The sequence below is a fragment of the Pezoporus wallicus genome, unplaced genomic scaffold (assembly GCF_028554395.1).
Source record: "Pezoporus wallicus isolate ANWC-B61680 ecotype Strahan unplaced genomic scaffold, APGP_CSIRO_Pwel_v1 contig_4, whole genome shotgun sequence".
Classification (NCBI taxonomy): Eukaryota; Metazoa; Chordata; class Aves; order Psittaciformes; family Psittacidae; genus Pezoporus; species Pezoporus wallicus.
In genome coordinates, this window is record NW_026638099.1 from 222,316 (window position 1) to 239,702 (window position 17,387).

At 39.0% G+C, this 17,387-nt stretch overlaps 1 protein-coding gene across 3 annotated transcripts in view; it reads right to left on the reverse strand.

Annotated features, from left to right (window-relative positions):
* Positions 1-17,387, reverse strand: part of LOC130599146 (zinc finger SWIM domain-containing protein 6-like) — a 141,369-nt gene that overhangs the window by 16,545 nt on the left and 107,437 nt on the right. For 2 of the 3 annotated variants that reach the window (XM_057409388.1, XM_057409387.1), the window contains 5 exons: positions 9,215-9,394; positions 7,473-7,649; positions 7,032-7,178; positions 3,968-4,114; positions 1,588-1,848 (listed from right to left, as the gene is read on the reverse strand). In XM_057409388.1, the coding sequence (XP_057265371.1) occupies positions 1,588-1,848; positions 3,968-4,114; positions 7,032-7,178; positions 7,473-7,649; positions 9,215-9,394 (912 nt within the window). The remainder of the gene's footprint in view (positions 1-1,587; positions 1,849-3,967; positions 4,115-7,031; positions 7,179-7,472; positions 7,650-9,214; positions 9,395-17,387) is intronic. The other variant, XM_057409389.1, reaches the window with a different exon arrangement.

Consider the following 17,387-nt stretch of genomic DNA (forward strand, 5'->3'; position numbering starts at 1 on the left):
TTATATGAAAATACATTCTATCATTAACTTAGCAGTCAAGCAAAAATTTAGAACATTCTTGGAAAACAGTCTTACGTTCTGCTTTCCCACACATTCAAATGGCAGCTACATACAGCATGCATTAATCTGCTTTAACAGCATAGAAATAAGCTTAATATTGGATTAAGCTTTATTATATCTACAGGACTAACTATAAAAATGCAATTGATATGATTAGCATATTTCAATCACTGCACAGTTTTTCTTCCATGTGAGCTGGCAGTTTCTGGCTAACCTGGAGTAAATGGAAATTATTGCATGAAAGCCAAATTTCTCAGCACACTGTAGTACAAGACCATCATTGCATATTGCTCACCATAGCAATTCTGTAGACAGTTATATTAGCAGAGTTCCTCCTATGCTCACTTATTTACTACTCTAAGAAAACATAAAAAGAATTTCAGTGATCAAAACAGTAAACTAGAACTATCAGAGAACACTTTAGAGAAATCCTGCCTTTTTCTCATGAAGCATCCTTACCAGCAAACAGATGCAGCAAACTGATTTTATAACTCATAGGATCACTATATGGTGGCTACTAGCGGAATCCAGCAAGCAGCTTTTCTTGTCCAAAGGCCATAAAGCAGCAGTGCAGCCACACCACAAAGAAACTCCCCATAGTGCGGCTTCTAGGCAGTGTCAAATGTCCAAATCACCTTCCAATAAGAGGAAGTTTTAAAAGACAAATGTCTCACAAAAATGATACAAAACTTGCCTGTGTAGTAGTCTTGACAACTTACTTAGAGCAATAACATCCTCCCCAGCATACCTTGAGCAAGCTCTCAAAACCTGGACCCTGCCTTTGGATAACTGGTTCCTCTGAAGTTTTTCTTCCATTTAAAAACGTCCAAACCAGAAAGACAACCTCAGAACTCATGAGATTACTCTCTGAACATGAGGCCTAAGTGCTACATGCCTTTTTAAAAAAGCTAAGCCAAAAGTATGGACTTTTTTGCACAAATTTTATGAGAACACATGGGCTACTTCCCAAACACAAATTGTCTTGGTCAAAACTCAGTCACCAGACCAGGCATTAAGCCTCACTATTTGACTACATATCAATTGTATGATACAAACTTCAAAAGCAAGTAATTTTCCTAACTGCCACAAATAAAATGTTACATTTCTGTCCCAGCAACCTTCAGAATTTTCTGAGCCTTTGACTTCAGAATAGAAGTACAGATCTTCACACATTTAGAATGCTGACAGTCCCCTTTTTTATGACACAAGGAACATTTAGAATTTTGCTACCTGAGAACCACCGATAACTGATGTCTGTATTTGAGTGTGAGCCTGGGCTGTATAATCACAATACTGAGATTATGAGATCCAACAAAAGGCTTATAGGTCAATAGATGCCTAATTCTTACAGTTATGTGATATCTAAAGAACGTTTGATTTTCATCAGAGATTGGAAACAAAATTTTGCTGGAGCTGTGTGTCAAAAAAACACCTAAATATATAAGGCAGTTTCCACAGGAATACTAGCTGTGTGCCTGTGTAAGTGAAGACAGTTTAGAGAAGCAGTTAGCATCTATATTGAGCTACCTTCTAAAAGGAAGACTGCTTGCTTTCGAAAAATCTTCACCAGAGTATCATCCAATTCAATTTCCTGTAGCTTAGAAATGAGCTGCTCCTCATTTCGACAAACCTTCTCTTGTGCATACAAGCCATCTGGCATTATTCGCTGCTGTCCCAGCCCTATCAATGCTACTTCCACAGCCAGCGTCAAATAAGATTCCCCTTCTTCAAATAACTTGTGTGCAGGCAGGTGGTGGTACTCCAGAGATTTGCACTGCCCCATGTGTTCTGTAAAGGGTGACACAAAAAGAAAAACACATCAGCAAATCATTCCAACCCATAATCTGCCTATAATGCTACATATACAAATGCTTCTTCTGTTAGTATTATTATTTAAATTATTTAAACTACTAGTGCAATCTCAAAATCCAGTGATCCAATTTAAAACATCCCACCCAATTCTACATGACAGAAATACACAGAACAATTAGATTTTAAATAACCCACTCAAGTAAAACTATACATTTTAAATGGCATGATTTACAGAAAGGCAGTTTCTCCAGCTTTGCATTAATGAGGCCAAAAATGGGACAATCCACCCATTTCTTTATCTCCTTAAAGCCTTGATGTGTAAGAGGAAGGTTGCTTATATACCTGCATTGGTTTCAGTTGAAGCCATTACTATTGCGCAAATACAATAGATCAGGGAACTCCACAAGTTTAAAACATCCTCTGTTTGCTAGAGCTCTTTTCAAGCACCTTATTACTTGTTACAGTTGTATTTATGATAAAGACACTTATTAACACTAGAAGTCCTACTTTTAGCAAAGATTTTATGCAGAGAGTACTACTGATTCATCTGGCACTTCACAGACACATCATATAATAAAATGCTATTCCAACCTGTAACAGTTCACAGTCTGATTTGGGAACAAAAAGTTACAATGGACAGTTATGAGAAGATTGACAACTGCAGCAAACGGGAAGGCTGAATGCCTTTGGTGAACTCTATATGCATGTGTAGGTGGAAGTTACTTTTCAACACACACTTTTTATTTCATGGGGTAGTTGTGTTTTTTTTTATAATTGCAAGGAACCTGATTTCTAATTTATTTTTTAATTAAAAGTTCTTTCAGAACTGATGGATATGGGATTAGAAATTTATTGAAGAAAATCTAATTGAATGCAAATGGTTTTGAGGCAAAGCCCCAAGAAGACCGCAGGTATGCGCATAAAAAAGCTGCAGGTAGAGGGATGAATCCAGTTTCTGTCCACAGAACTGGTGCTAAGAAGCTACGACAGAAGTGAAAAGACTGAGAGCAAGGAATTAATCAGTTAAGCTCCTGGGAAGAAAATACTGAAATTAAAATGGGCGTACACATCCTTTCCTAAATCATGTATCAATACTGCAAAACTGCTATCCAATTCATATCATTTACAGTTCATGCATGTAATCAATTAAAACTTTTTGTCATCAATTTGAAGCATTGTGTATACTTGTAGCTAAGAAGTCCAGTAATATCCTGGGCTGCATTAGCAGAAGTGTTTCTAGCAGATTGAGGGAGGTGACCCTTCACCTGTCCTCAGCACTAGTGAGCCCACACCTGGAGCTCTGTGTCTAGCTGCAGGCTCCCCAGAGCACGGACATACTGGAGCAGATCCAGCAAGGGGCCACGAAAATGATTAAAGGACTGCAGCATCTCTCATGGAATAAGAGTGAGATAAGTGGCATTATTTAACCTGGAAAAGAAAAGGCCCAAGAGGATCTTGCCAAAATGTATAAATATCTGATTGGAGAATGTAAAATAAGACAGTGCCAAACTCTTCTTAGTGGTATCCTGTGACAGGGCGAGAGGCAATGGGCACAAACTGCAATACAGGAAACTCCATCCAAGCATAAGAAAATACCTTTATCACTGTCAGGGTGGTTGAACACTGGAAGAGGCTGCCCATAGAATTCGGACAGTGTTCATTCTTGGAGTTATTCAAAACCCTACTACACACACTCCTGGGCAATCTGCTCTAGGTAATGCTGCTCTGAGCAGAGCAGGTGAACTAGATGATCTCCAGAGGTGCCTTCCAACCTCAGCAATTCTGTGATTCTAAGATTCCCTGCAGTTTCTCAGACAAAGAGGACAGAGCAATGTATGTGGAGAGAGCTGCTGCAGTAATGTCTCACCCATTTTATTTCATGGGTGAAATACGGCATTGTCTTTAAGAAGGAATAACTGGTAATATTTTCAGTGCTTTCACATTTTAAACATTTTCTCTCCTTTGTGTTTTCTTAAGGAATGCAAATGTGAGTTCTTATACTATAGTAATATTGACTTTGATTCTGAGTCAGAAAGGCAGGACAGAAAATTGCCTCTGGTAAATGAAGGTGCACAGAATATAAGCTTGGCCTTACCCGTGAAGTCTGAGAATCCATGGAAGCTCTCATCATCCACCCTGCATGCTTCCATCAGGCTACTGAAGAGAGTGCCAATGGGGTCCAAAGGGTGTCCCACCCAACCTTCGAGATTTGTTATTGAGGTTACTCCTCTGTGGAGAAGTTCTGTGACAGAAAAGATGGAGGGAGGAGGGAGAGAAAGAAAGTCATGTCAGACCCTCAATTATAAAAGTAGAACTGATTAAAATGCTCTTGGTACAGAATTCAAAGTATTTCCAGTAGGTTCTGCTTAGAAGGAGAAAATAGTGTATTTGAGAGTGAATTCATACCCCTTTATGAGTATGTTAAAAAAGAACAAAGGCCAGACATTTTAAATGCTAGAAAAGCGCATTATGGGTCAAAATTTTCAAACACAATGTCTATTGAAATCTCTTACTTGATACCAGTAGCTCTTCTGAAAATGTCTGCTGAAACACTACAACAAAACCTTTTTTAAAGCATTCACAATTTCCTCACTCAAAAGAGACAGTACAGTTCTTACATTTTAAATTAATCTGGTGACACTGAAATAAATGAAAATATTCTAAAACATGTCCCAATTCCATAAATAAAATATAAGCTTATCCTGCATCTAAACATTTATTGAAGTAATAAACTCATGATGATGGCTCCTTTAAAAAGAAAGAGAGAAAAAAAAAGAATAAAATGTTTAAATTAGATGCAAAAGAAAGGAATCATTATTTAAGTGGATCAAGTGCATTGTTTGTCATTCTAAAATTCCAGTCGGCAGCCCCCTTCACAGATACTTTGTCTTGCAGCCCCCACTGATCATTCAGTTACAATATGAAAAAATTGTTTAGCACAGTGAACTGAAGGCAGTGTGGCTGTGGTAACAGATGTTAAAGATCCCTCAAATCCCTTTTTTTATTAAGAGTCTTAAGGCAACAGCTCCCCTTTGACCAGAGCTCCCAGCTTTTTTCCTCCTACACACAGGACTGAGCTGTGAGACAGACAACACATTACAGGTGATCACTTAAAACCTATATAAAAGATGTTAGGGATGCTTTGATTCTCTACCTGTTACACGCTAACTTATACCTGCCTTCACTATCTCTTGTTCATGAAGTGCCATCTTTCCAAGTAACCATTACCAAAGAGCTTTTAAAATCTGCTTCTTGCCTATTTAAATGTGTGGGGCTACTAAATGAAACACAGCTACACTGTCTAGAGGGTGGGTTTTTTTAAAGAATTCACTGATACGTAATATGAAAAGCAAACAAGTAAATCACTGTCTTGCTAGCAAATAGCATGTGCTAAAGACGACAGAAAGAGCAATATTACCAAAATGATTAATGACAATGACTTCTTACTGACTCACTTATGTTCTATTTATTCTACTGTGCCTAACTTATGATCTTGTGTCATGCCGAACTTCAGTCCTTCGGTCATATAGACTTTAAAATGATGCAAGTGGTTCCAAGGACATCAGATCAGCCACATGAATAAAAGTTAAGAAGTAGAAGCATGTGGTGTTTGCTAAACTAACCTAAAGCAGGGCTGGAGCTACAGAATTCATCTGCTCATAGAATCACAGAATAAGTAGGGTTGGAAAGGACCTTAAGATCATCTAGTTCCAATCCCCCTGCCGTGGGCAGGGACACCTTATGCTAAATCATATCACCCAAGGCCTCGTCCAGCATGGTCTTGAAAGAGAAGACCAGCACATTCTGTGGTATTACAAGAGCATCTTTGAAAAATTCCACACATAAAAGAAATAAAATAAAAAAGCAGTGACAACATACAAACAACAAACTTCTTTGTTTCAGGATAGGATGGATTACATTCCATACACTTTGTTTTTTACTTGAAACAGCATGTAGTTGACTGCTACAGAAACTGTTCCTAGGCAAATGAATTTAAGTTAACAGAATTACCCAATATCTAGATGCTGCATTAGCGACTGGGAATGAAATGGAGCAGTACTATGACCAGCACACTTGCAGGAGACCCTTCACACCTCCCAGTGTGTGTGAAAGCATGCGTTCACACACAGTGACATTGCCCTCTACCTTCTTACCCCCTTAATCTGAGAAGGCAGAAAAGGCGCAAAGCTTTTAAGGGAACACTTGTTAAGGAAAATTACATTGTATGACAAAGCCACTTTGCAAACTCCCCTAAGTAGTAACAGAAGTGCTTTTAGGTTTTGTTCAAATCTAGAATCCAGAATAGTGCTCAAAAAATAAACCACCTTGGGTACAATGCATGAGGACACATGTAGCTAAGAGCAGCAATGAACATCTAAAAAATTTGAAAAAAGGGATTCTTGTAGCAGCAGAGAAAGTAATTCTAGTCTTTACATGTGCATTCTTTAACGATAAAGCCATCCCTTTCTTTCACTCTTCAAACTAACAAAAGTTCAGTGCAGGTTTATTTTGGGTAGGAAGGATCAAATGGCATAGAAATTGCATGCGAAGGATGATGTTCCTTCAAAAAAAAAAAGACAACAAACCCAAGGGTAGTGCTCATCAAAGGAACACCACAGAATGTTTTATAAAAAAAGGTGCTTCAAAAAGAAAAATCCACCTCTGATGAAAAACACTAAAATTTTATGCATTGTTAAGAGACTGTTCCTGAACAAACTGCCAAATTTGGCAAAATGCAGACTTTGCTTTCTTGTTACCCTTAATGTCAACTCAGAAACATATAGTTCAGCTAAATTATATGTCATTATTATATGTCATTACATATGAAAAGAATATTAAACACCTGACAGGCCAAATGCAATGCTCTGTTTAGAAGCCAGTGAATATTTTCACTCTGTAACCAAAAACCATGACTGGGATAAAAGCCCCATCATACCAGACACTGGAGAGAGCAGAATAGAGCCTTTGTCCTGCACAGCTCACAACCCATCTTACATAAAACCTCTGACATCCAGAATGTGACATTTCCACTGTCATCATCAAGAGTTCAAGTCACTTCTTTTGCTTTAGTTTCAAAACTGGTTTTCTCATGCAAAGTTCCAGTCTGATGTTATTGTCACCCCACATGTCCTTTGCCCTTCTCTCTTCCCCACATTTACCTTTTTTCTGAGCCCGGAACATTTCCAGCTGTTTCTGCTGCTGCCTTCTTAGTGTATTAACAATAGCTATTGCTAGTCTCAGTGCTTCTCGTGGGTATCCATGAGATCGTAATGCATCTACCCTCGCACAGGCTGTAGGAACATGTTCTAAAATGGAGAAAATAATTGAAGAATAGCAGTGCTTCCATGTCTGCAATGGCCTGTTTTGCTAGGTTACTCAAAAGGGCTTTTTTGTTTGGGTTTTTTTGTTGTTGCTTTAAAAGCTATGCAAGAGAGACTTAAAGGACTACTTCTGAGCCAGTATTTCAAGGGACCCTCTGTTCTTTTTGCCAGGCTCTTCATTCATCTCCCCACCAGCTCCCCCCCGCCCCCCAAAATAATGCCATAGAAAATGAACAAAAAAGCAAGTAATGGAAATGTCTTTCCGGTTTAGCCACTTACCATGCCAGAGGGGCCACCCCTGAGAGTCAAAGAGTAAGTTTTCAGTGTCGTCATGGTAACAGTAGTTGGCGTATAGGTCACTGCTGATAATGTGTTGTAAGTGGCTGTCCTGCCAGTGCAGATCGCATGCCTCAATGGCTCGAGTGAACACCGTCCGATGTGGCCTGTTCGATGAATCTGTCATTTGCACAAGTTTAGAAAGCTACATCAGCTTTACTCATTCATATGTGAATCAGTCATTCACAGTATTCTTGTCTTCTGCCTATTCACCACCCCCAACTGACAGCAGCCTCCCTTGCCCCTCTCTGCACCGAGCAGCCTGCAGATGACATTTCACATCCTACCGCTACCCCACAGCTCAAAGTGTGCGCCATTCACTTTGCATTCAGAGAGTTCTACAAACCAGCTCGGCTGATGCTACACATGACTTTGCAGAGGAAACATTAGAGATTAACGACACTCAACAGCATATACAAACTCCCATAAAAACACACTAGAAAGTATATGGTACACAGCTACTCAAGCATCCCCAGCTTCTTTCCTCCTTAGACCCAGAACTGCCAGGACGAGGAATGGATAAACAATGCATGAAAGATTTTTCAGAAGTGACATTAACTTTGAGCACTTTTATAATTCTTGTAATAAATACACAAACACTGTAAAGCAAGTGAGGTACTGAGGCCTTGGGACTGACATAATCCTTACCTGACATCTTTCTACAGCAAAATCACTCTGTTGACATGGCACTATGTCTATGACCATTGAGATGCTGTGTCGGAGTTACCACTAGACTGCCCAAGTTGGGCTGAACATCACAAGATACAGATAGCAAAACACCTCTACAGGGAGTCATATGTGGAATTAACTTCTGTCCCTGGCTAGCTGAGAGATTTAAAAATGAACTATGTCTTTTTCCTTCAGAGATCAGCTTTCAAGAAAAAGAAACAAGGAAAAACCCATCTAAACCCAAACCTGCCATCTCCCGAGCACAGACTGTTAGCTTTATAGTGATTATATGAAATACGTATCAAAGCACTGAGGTTTTTGAGGACTACGAGGGTTTTTTTCCCAGGTAAGTATCTTGAACCTTCCCCAGTTATTAGCAAAGTAGCGATCTTTGCTTGAGGAGGACTGCACAAGGCTACTGTCAGATTTGATAATTGCATTTTAGATTAGAAAGCCTGATAACGAGTAAGAAAAGGCACCTCCTCTCAGGGCAGTATCGCCTCTAGAACTCCCCCACACCTGACAATGCACACTGCACGTACAAAGCACATCCCATAGATCGCTGCTTTAGTTTCTCACACACTCAACTTTAATGCAGTTGCAACAGATCCCTCTTTAAATAGGTATTAAAGGCCTTGTAACTGCAAACAAAATGAAAGGCCCAACACCAGAAAGAATGCAAGATTATAGTCAAGCAAAGAAACAACAGGCTTTTACATGACATACTTCAAGGACATCCAATCTTCATGCAACATGTATTTAGAAGCACTAGGTGAAAAGTTAGAAGAACTAACTAAACGCAAATACTTGCTGTGAAAACACTGCAGCCCCAGCACAAAAACCCCCACCTATTTATCACTTCTGCAAGGACAGTATTAGTGAAAATAATTTTGGCTGGTCAATCCTCAACAAGAAAGTTACTTGTTCCAGGAAAGAGTGCTGAATTCTGCAAGGCTAGAGTGTATAAGATAGAGGTTATATTATACGTTGCAGTCAGTGCATATGTTTAGGCTCACCTTGGTTAGCATTTGCACCCTGAGGCAAAGCATTGGTTAAATTGGGCAGTTCGTTTCCATGGTTTCCATCTTCCCAGGGACAAACATCCACACTGTTCCATTTTTTCAGCTGTTTTAGCCAACTGGACTTCTGCTCCAACTTGCAGTGGGGATTTAAGACTATACACATCCACAGAGCACCTGATTTTAAAAAAATTGCTAAATTATGTTTTCTATTAAAAATGCAACAGCCGATGACTAATTGCAAACTTCTATACTGTAACACTTTTTCTCCCCTCAAAGGCTACTCTGCTTGCTTCCCAGCTACACCTAACACCTGGCAGAGTGAACTCCTGACACAGGATCTTGGAGCTGGCATGGCCCATCTGAAGCAGTTGAAAGATGGTACCAAGCCAACTTTCTCAATTAAAGGGCATGAAGAGGTCTTTTGTTTGAGAAAATCAGACTTTGCAATGTATGGCTCATCAGACAGGAACATCAGTCAAAACCAAACAAGAATTCACATAAAGTTACAGCAGGAAATTATCCATGTTCTTCTTTTAATTTTTGTACTAGAGGCATAGTGTAGTTTTCTATGAACAAGGACTACGTATCTTCCAGCTTCACAACACAGGAACCAAAGAAGTCCCTTAGTAAGACATGTATTTTGTAAACATACACTTCCACACTCGGAACCTAGCAGAAGTAAGTACTGCTGATAGTATAACCCATTCCCAAACACATCTGGGTCTCAGAGATCCACTGAACACTGGTTTTGTGAAGTCTAATAGGAATAAGATATTTTTACTGCAACTACTTCAGTAATTTGGTTACACTAGAAAAATTGTTTTACATTTTCTGTTTATGGAGCTCAAAGAGAAAGCTAACCTGCTCCCTGAAACTATATAGCAGGGCAGGCACAAATACATCAAGGTCTCTAGTGACAATTTTCAAATGGAAAGATTTTTCTCTAAATCAGCTGTCCCTTCATCAGAATGAACTTCTAACATAAGTATGAAGACATCTGAAAGTGCTTTTTAGCAACAGTCCATTTGTTCATTAAGAACGTTCCTAATACACTACAAGAGATTTGGAGAATATGCTTAAACTATGCAATCTTCATGGCAGGCTGAAAAAAAAATGAATAAAAATGCAGCTGGTTCTTCCAGGATAATAATTCTCACATTCAAGTATTCTTTTGTTAGCTAAGAATGTAAAATGGATATACAGAGCACAGGCCATCACATTACATTCATTCCTACAGTAATTCACCATGTCGGTATGCCACAGCACAGGAGGCAGTGGAAACACAGCTTAATCTTTAAGGTTGTAAGTCCCCTGCTATTTAGACCAACATGGAATGGGGAAGTAATATCAAAGAGATCTAACCACAACAAAATATGATATGGTACAGTACAAAACATCAGAGGGACACTACACTGCAGATTATTACTGTACAGTAGTTAAATACAGCAAGTTTAGTACAGCAAATGGGTTTTGAAGTGTCTGAAACTTGCCACAGGAGTGAATAAGGCCAATGCTATTCTTAAAAACTTCTTTTAAAACCAAATCATACAACTTTCTTTAGACACACTTGCCAACATACCTCATTCTCCAATCAAATCACAACTGGTTCTTGTTATTAAGCATCAATGCATTCAGCAGCACTGCTGAAGACAGGGCAACTGTATTCCTTGCAATATTCAAAACAAAACAGAAGATGGGGCATACTGGAAAGCCCCAGAGAACAGTTAACTTGGGCCTAATTATTTATTCTCAAATTCAAGTATCACGTGAGAACACTATGGAGACACTGCATCTCTCAGTATCCAACAAAAAAACATTCCATTTAATACTTTGTAACCAGATTCCCAGTGTTTTCAGACTGAAGCAAATGCAATGTAGAATAATTTAACTGCATTTGGTAAGTATTTCAATCATCCAGCAAGGCAAAACACAAAGTACTAATTATACCATGTCCCTACAGAATGGCCTTTTCTTGTTCCACATCTCAGAAACACCACTAGAGGCAAAAGAATTCACTTTTCTTCAGAAGCTCCACAATGCATGTGGTACATCTAAGAAGCATGAGAGGGGAAGAAATATGCCAAAGTACCAAAATTCTTTAATAAAGTCTTTGGTTTAAACAGGGAGACCACCTCACACATAACTACATTGTTAGCAGCCATTGTTTCAGAAAACCAGGCTAATTTTTATGCAAATGAAGCTCAAGGACAAGCGTATTTCTAATAAACCTCACAAAAAACACTTCAAATTTCAACAGGGCCCAACTACACCATGGTCCCAGTAACTTCAGGATGAGTGGCTTGCACATACGAGATCTCACACAGCTTTCATGGCTGTCCAATTCCCTGCAGGAAGAGCAGTGTGAGACAAAACTCCCCCACAAGAAGTGAAGGGAAAGAGCCTCAGGCTCAGCTCCTGTAGTGCTACAAAGGCTACCATCTGGGAGAAGGATGCATAATGCCAATGACCCCATACTCTTCAGTACGGGGTTTTTGGTTTGTGTGTTTACTGGTGGTTTTTTTTGGTTGTTTGGGTTTTTTTAGGGGGTGTGGGGGTTGTGTGCTTTGTTGCTCTTTTTTTTTTCTTTGGGGGTGGTGGTGAATTTTTTTCTTTTCTTTTTTCCTCTCCCCTAGAGTGTGTGCATTTGTCTGTATTCATATTTCTTCCCCCTCCTGCTCCCTCAGTGCCTGCCCCCTCCCCTGACATCTGCTCCTTTCTGTCTCTTTCTATTCACTGGTTCCTGTCCTCCTTATAGCACTGAAAAACTCTGAGGAAAATGTTCACTTCTGCTCAGATTTTTACCACATGACAATAGGAAGGAGCCTGGAGAAGACTCTTCCTATTCTATGCTGCCCAGTGGAAGTCCCCCTGAACTGGCCCTTTAACTGTCACTACCAACCTGAAAGCTTACGCTGGCCTCAAACAAGAGATTCTCATTTTCTGCCTAATGGCTCACATACAGGGAAACTGCTGACCATGCTTATTGGTTACTACAGATAGGCTTAAGGAATAATGAAGGGCAGCTACTTGTAATTTGTGGGGAAGGTATCTAAAATCCATTTCCAGCGACTTCAGCCTGGAAATGCTAAACTGCTAACTGCTGTTAGCAACAGTCTATGCTCAAAAGTAGTTTCCCTAAATAGATTGCTGGCATTCCCAAGTTTACCTGTCTGACTAGATTTAATGATATCACCAATGCCACCTGCAATATGAACAAATGCCTCATTAAGTGGAAAAAAAAACCCCAACCCAAACCAACAAAAAATGTCCAAAGACTAATAAAACCCAAGCCCCAATCAACCAACCAGAGAACGTGTTTGTGTTTACATACTCTGTAGCTCTAACCAAGCAAGGAGAGAAGTCTTCCTGCTCTTTTCCTCTGGCATCAGGTATCTTTTCATACTGGCTCTCAGCAGGCTGACACATCTTCCCTCCCTAGCTACATGCTGCTAAACCAAAAGTAAACTTCCAGTTTTGATCCCTTTGACTGTGACCTAACATCTTTACAATACAAAACTCCTCACAGCACAGTGACAAAGTTATCATAACCCGATACACAAAAATTCTTCTCACAGAAGGTAACTGGAAAATAAGACATGCTGTGAATGCAATTCGATATTAATTTCACAAAGGAATGAATATTAGAATTGTCATACCACCATGAGAAATTGCCTATTTTGATTCAACACTAATCCTCTTAACCTGGAAAAAGCCAGCTTTGCCAAAACAGATCTGTGATTCAGACAGCCCTCCTCTTGAAAATGCACAGCTGTCTCTCATCTTTAGTGTGCCTCACACTATGAAAAAACAGGTTACATTACTGTTTTACACAATGCATGCCTTCCTGGTACCTACAAGAGAACATCAGTGTTTCTAAGTAGACACCCCTACCTTTGAATTCACAGCGAAGAAAGGGATGGTGTGCGTTTACATTGATTAGGATTTAAATATACAAATCGAAAAACATTAAAAAGCATTCAGTCACTTTAAAAGTAGATGTTGTCGTAATTACACATCCTGTCTATGCATGCATTCATGAAGCCAAAGGAAGTGCAAGGAATGTATACAGACTCTCCCCAGAGAGTAAGCACTGCTTAGTTTTCATAAGCCCCATTATATTTTGCTTTTGCCACAGTAAATGGGAAGTTGGTGATGGAAACAGTTTAAGTGGGGTGCTAGGACACTGATCATGACTGAAAATCCAGTGTACAATTTTGTTTGTTTGATTACAGTCTTCCCAAGAAATCTGCTCTTCCTAGAAATACAATGCTACCCTGTCATGGCTGCTGCGTAGTTAAGCTTGGGTCAGCATTTCCTCATGTGTAATACCTGAGTAATAGCTGAGACTTTCCCTTTTCTTTAGAATTGTGTATTTAATATACTTTAGATCAATCCATTAATTTGCAAAATTAAAATATGCAAAAAACAGATGCATACGTACAGTGATATTTCTTTGCCCCTTCCATCAATGCACATCTCTCTCAAAAAATAAAACCCATTAAGCTACCTGGTTAGTAGCATTTGATTATTTTAAAGAAAATGGAGCCAGGTAGTCAAGATCATTCCTTTTGTGCAACAGACAAATCAGCTTTGGCAACTGCTACACATTTGCCACTGCAACCCATTTGAGCCAAATCAATTCTATTACGAAAGCGTCGTTTTCCAGCACTGGTAGTGCCAGAATAGAAAAAAGTATTAGGAGGCAGAACCTATGACCCCTTTAACTAGATGCGTCAGAAAAGAATTTAAGTGGTTCACATCTGTTTTTTAAACACTGGGACAGCCATTTGGAAACCTCAAAGAAGGCAGTGTGTGGTATTTGTTGCTTCTCAATGAGAAGGACAAGCGCCTTCAGAATGACTGGCAATGCCATCTCCTTCCTGCAAGCAGGGAGAGAGCTCCGCCAGAACAAAGCATCATCAGGAGTCCCACTGGAGAACACTCCAATTAAACAGTTGCTTTTATGGATAAAAGTAAAAAGGAAAAAGTAAAGGTAGGCAAGACACTTCAGTGCTGTTCTCTCCTCGGTAAGAACCCCAAGGAAAAGTGCTCTCAGCATTCAGCTGGATCCAAGTTGCAATTTTATTAATAAAAACAATTCCTTAACGAATTCTGGTTTCTCTGTGCAGCCTTAAAAAAAAAAAGAAAAAAGGCTTTCTATGGGTGCTGTGTTTCTTGCAGAACAGAATGTTTCATTTTGCTCTAATTCATTCTATTACTGAATTAAACGTTGATGTATTGGTCTTGACAAGTGCTTCATACTGATTGCATTGTGTATGATAGTATAATCACTCCCCATGCATTTCACACTAACTGGCTGATTAATGCAATAGATTACCTGCAGTACTAACGGCAAGAGGGAATCATTGCCCTTCCGCACACCAAACTCCAGATGTGCACTAGAGTAGAGGTGTAACCCAGGGGAAAAAAAAAAGTGACCAACTTTTTAATTTCCCCTTTCTCTCTTGCTGCATACTGCTGATCCAAGGATTAAAGGCACCCATGTATTTGGCTGAAAGGAAATGCGTGTTTACATACTGAGATTCTACTCTAACCTATCATTAGCTACTAGTTCTGATCTCCGTGTGTCAACTAACAAAAACCCTCCTGCTCTCATCCTCCTATGTTTTCAACTTTCAGCACAATGGAAAAAGGAACTAACCAAGTGCTTCTATCATTTTGCATAAGCCTGTTGTTCCAGTTATGCTTTAAGTTTGTTTTAAAAACTTGCATCTTTGCAGACACTCTGCCATCTGACAGAAGAGTTTCATGCAAAAACAGAAATCTGCTTGAAAGGTACAGTTCACAGTATCACAGGCTATTACAGTATTATAGCCTAAGACTCTCAAGAGTTATTCAGGATCTGTAACATGTTCATTAAATGCCCTTCTATACACCATAGCACGCTATGCACCTAACCACTGTAGCAAGGCATGGGCTATTGGTTTACAAAGCTAGAAGGAAGTATAAAGCACCTGCAAATGAATCTCCCTGATTAACTTCCCCAACATGCACAGAATCATTCACTTGTTCACAAACCATCAACTGAAGGTAAAAGCATTTTTAATAATACCACAAATAGTATTAAAAAATCCTCCTTTAAGAGCTTCTTAACATGATTATTCAGAGTTTTAAGCAGTTGGCAATATTTAGCTAGGTGGTGAACAAAGTGTGTTCATGCCCAAAATAGAGATTGGATATTTTAACTGGTAACACACTGAGTAGTCACAGTCTATTTTCAGAGACTGTTAACAATTTCAAGAAGTTAATGTGACTAGAAACTATAAATACACTAACCTACCTCTATTTAAATTTATCATTGTGATGGATTCCTCTCATGTCTTTCTATCATGATGCAAAACTGTAAAGTTTGAGAAGTTCAAACAAAACAAGATATTCATAAAGAGATAAAAATAGTTTTTTATTTTGTTTTCTTCCAGAAAAGTGGACAAAGTGCAAACACTCCCTTGCATAGGGGGAAGTTCAGAAAAAAGCATAATTGCCACAACTATGTTCTCAGAATGTAACTTAGGCACATTAACTGGCCAGAACCCAATCTAGCCTGAATTCCTGCTCCCCTTAAGATTTCCTGAATTACCTTCATGTTTCAGTCCAAAAGTGATTGTTGAGTTTTACAAAAATCAGCATACTTCAACTGAGATTCCTAATACAAGAATCTAGCACAGCTACTGGTTAGTTGATCTTCTGTATGCCCACCACAACTCAAAATTCTAACCTTATTTCTAGTATTCTAGTTAAATTTGCCCAGCTACGATTACAACTGTCATGATACTTTCTGTTTGGCAGAAGTGTCTTCCCTATCCATTTTTTAGTCTATGCAGGTATCTTAGATTACAAAGGATTTCCTTTGTCTTGCTTTGACAGACCTGTGAAGACTGAGATTCTTGCACCTCTCACTTTAAATTGCTTTCCAAATTTTTCAATTATTTTCCCACTATCTATTCAAGACAAAAACCAGAAAAATATCACAAGGCTGGACTGCTGGACCACAGTAAAACTCAGAGAAATCACTGAAGATTTAGTAATTGTTCTCCATAAACATATTACCTCTCTCTAGCTATGGTATTGACTAGAAGTGGTTTTGGAAAATTAAATGGAAGCCTTATGTTACTGAAGAATTAAACAGAGGAAGGAAAGAAAATACTGCTAGGTACCAGCTTGGTCTCATAATAAAACTGCCCTTAAATCTTAGCAGTCACAATTCAACAGTTAGGGACACAATGAATTTTTTACCAGTTCTAATACAGAGCAATTTTTTGGACATTTATAAGTAATTCAGTTCAACAGCTTAGGAATAAAAACTTCAAAAACTGTTTTACTATGGGTAACTTGAAGAAATCTGGCTCCCACTGTGAAAGTACTTTCCGTCCAACTGACCTAAGTAAAAACCCAACATTTCTGCATGGCATTAAAAATAAACCATTCAAGCTATGCGTATAGACTAAAGTTAATTACTTTCACCATTATTCCTCAAATCCGATAAATGCAACAGGAAAGAATACCCTCTCTGGAAGTAGCTTCCACTTACTGTCATACTCTGGTCTCATATAACCTCATTTCAAATACCATTATGGCACATGCCAGTAATGACGGAGGAAGGAAATAAACTTCAGAGAAGACAGACAGAACCCATCTCTGCAGAACTGGAGTTTGGCTTCATTCACCAGAGAAATGAAGGTGACAGCAAAAACTGAGACTCTGGGGCCATGACAGAAATTTCTTTGTCATCCACAACTCAGGCCTTAGAGCCTGTCATGTCATGCTCAGAAACTCAGAAGTACTGTTAATTTAGTGTCTCCAATAGCACAAATCATTCAAATACACTGACATATTGACAGTTTATTCTGTGAAAGAGCAGATGTAACCTTAAGTGCATGAGTTGAAGGTGCACGCACGTGTTTTGTAACTGTATGGCAACAGCACCACAGCAGCTAAGGCTAAACAAAAGAAACAGAAGGATTACCAGTTCAGCAAAGACAAACTACTGGATATGATATAGTTCAAGTATGTGTAAGTTATCACTCTATCTAAAAATTCCACAATGCAAGACCAAGGGAAATGGTGCAAACCATGGTGCATCCCACCTCCTATGAAACATAGGTCCTCTTACAGCCTTTACTTCAAATAGAAATATATTACATGCAAT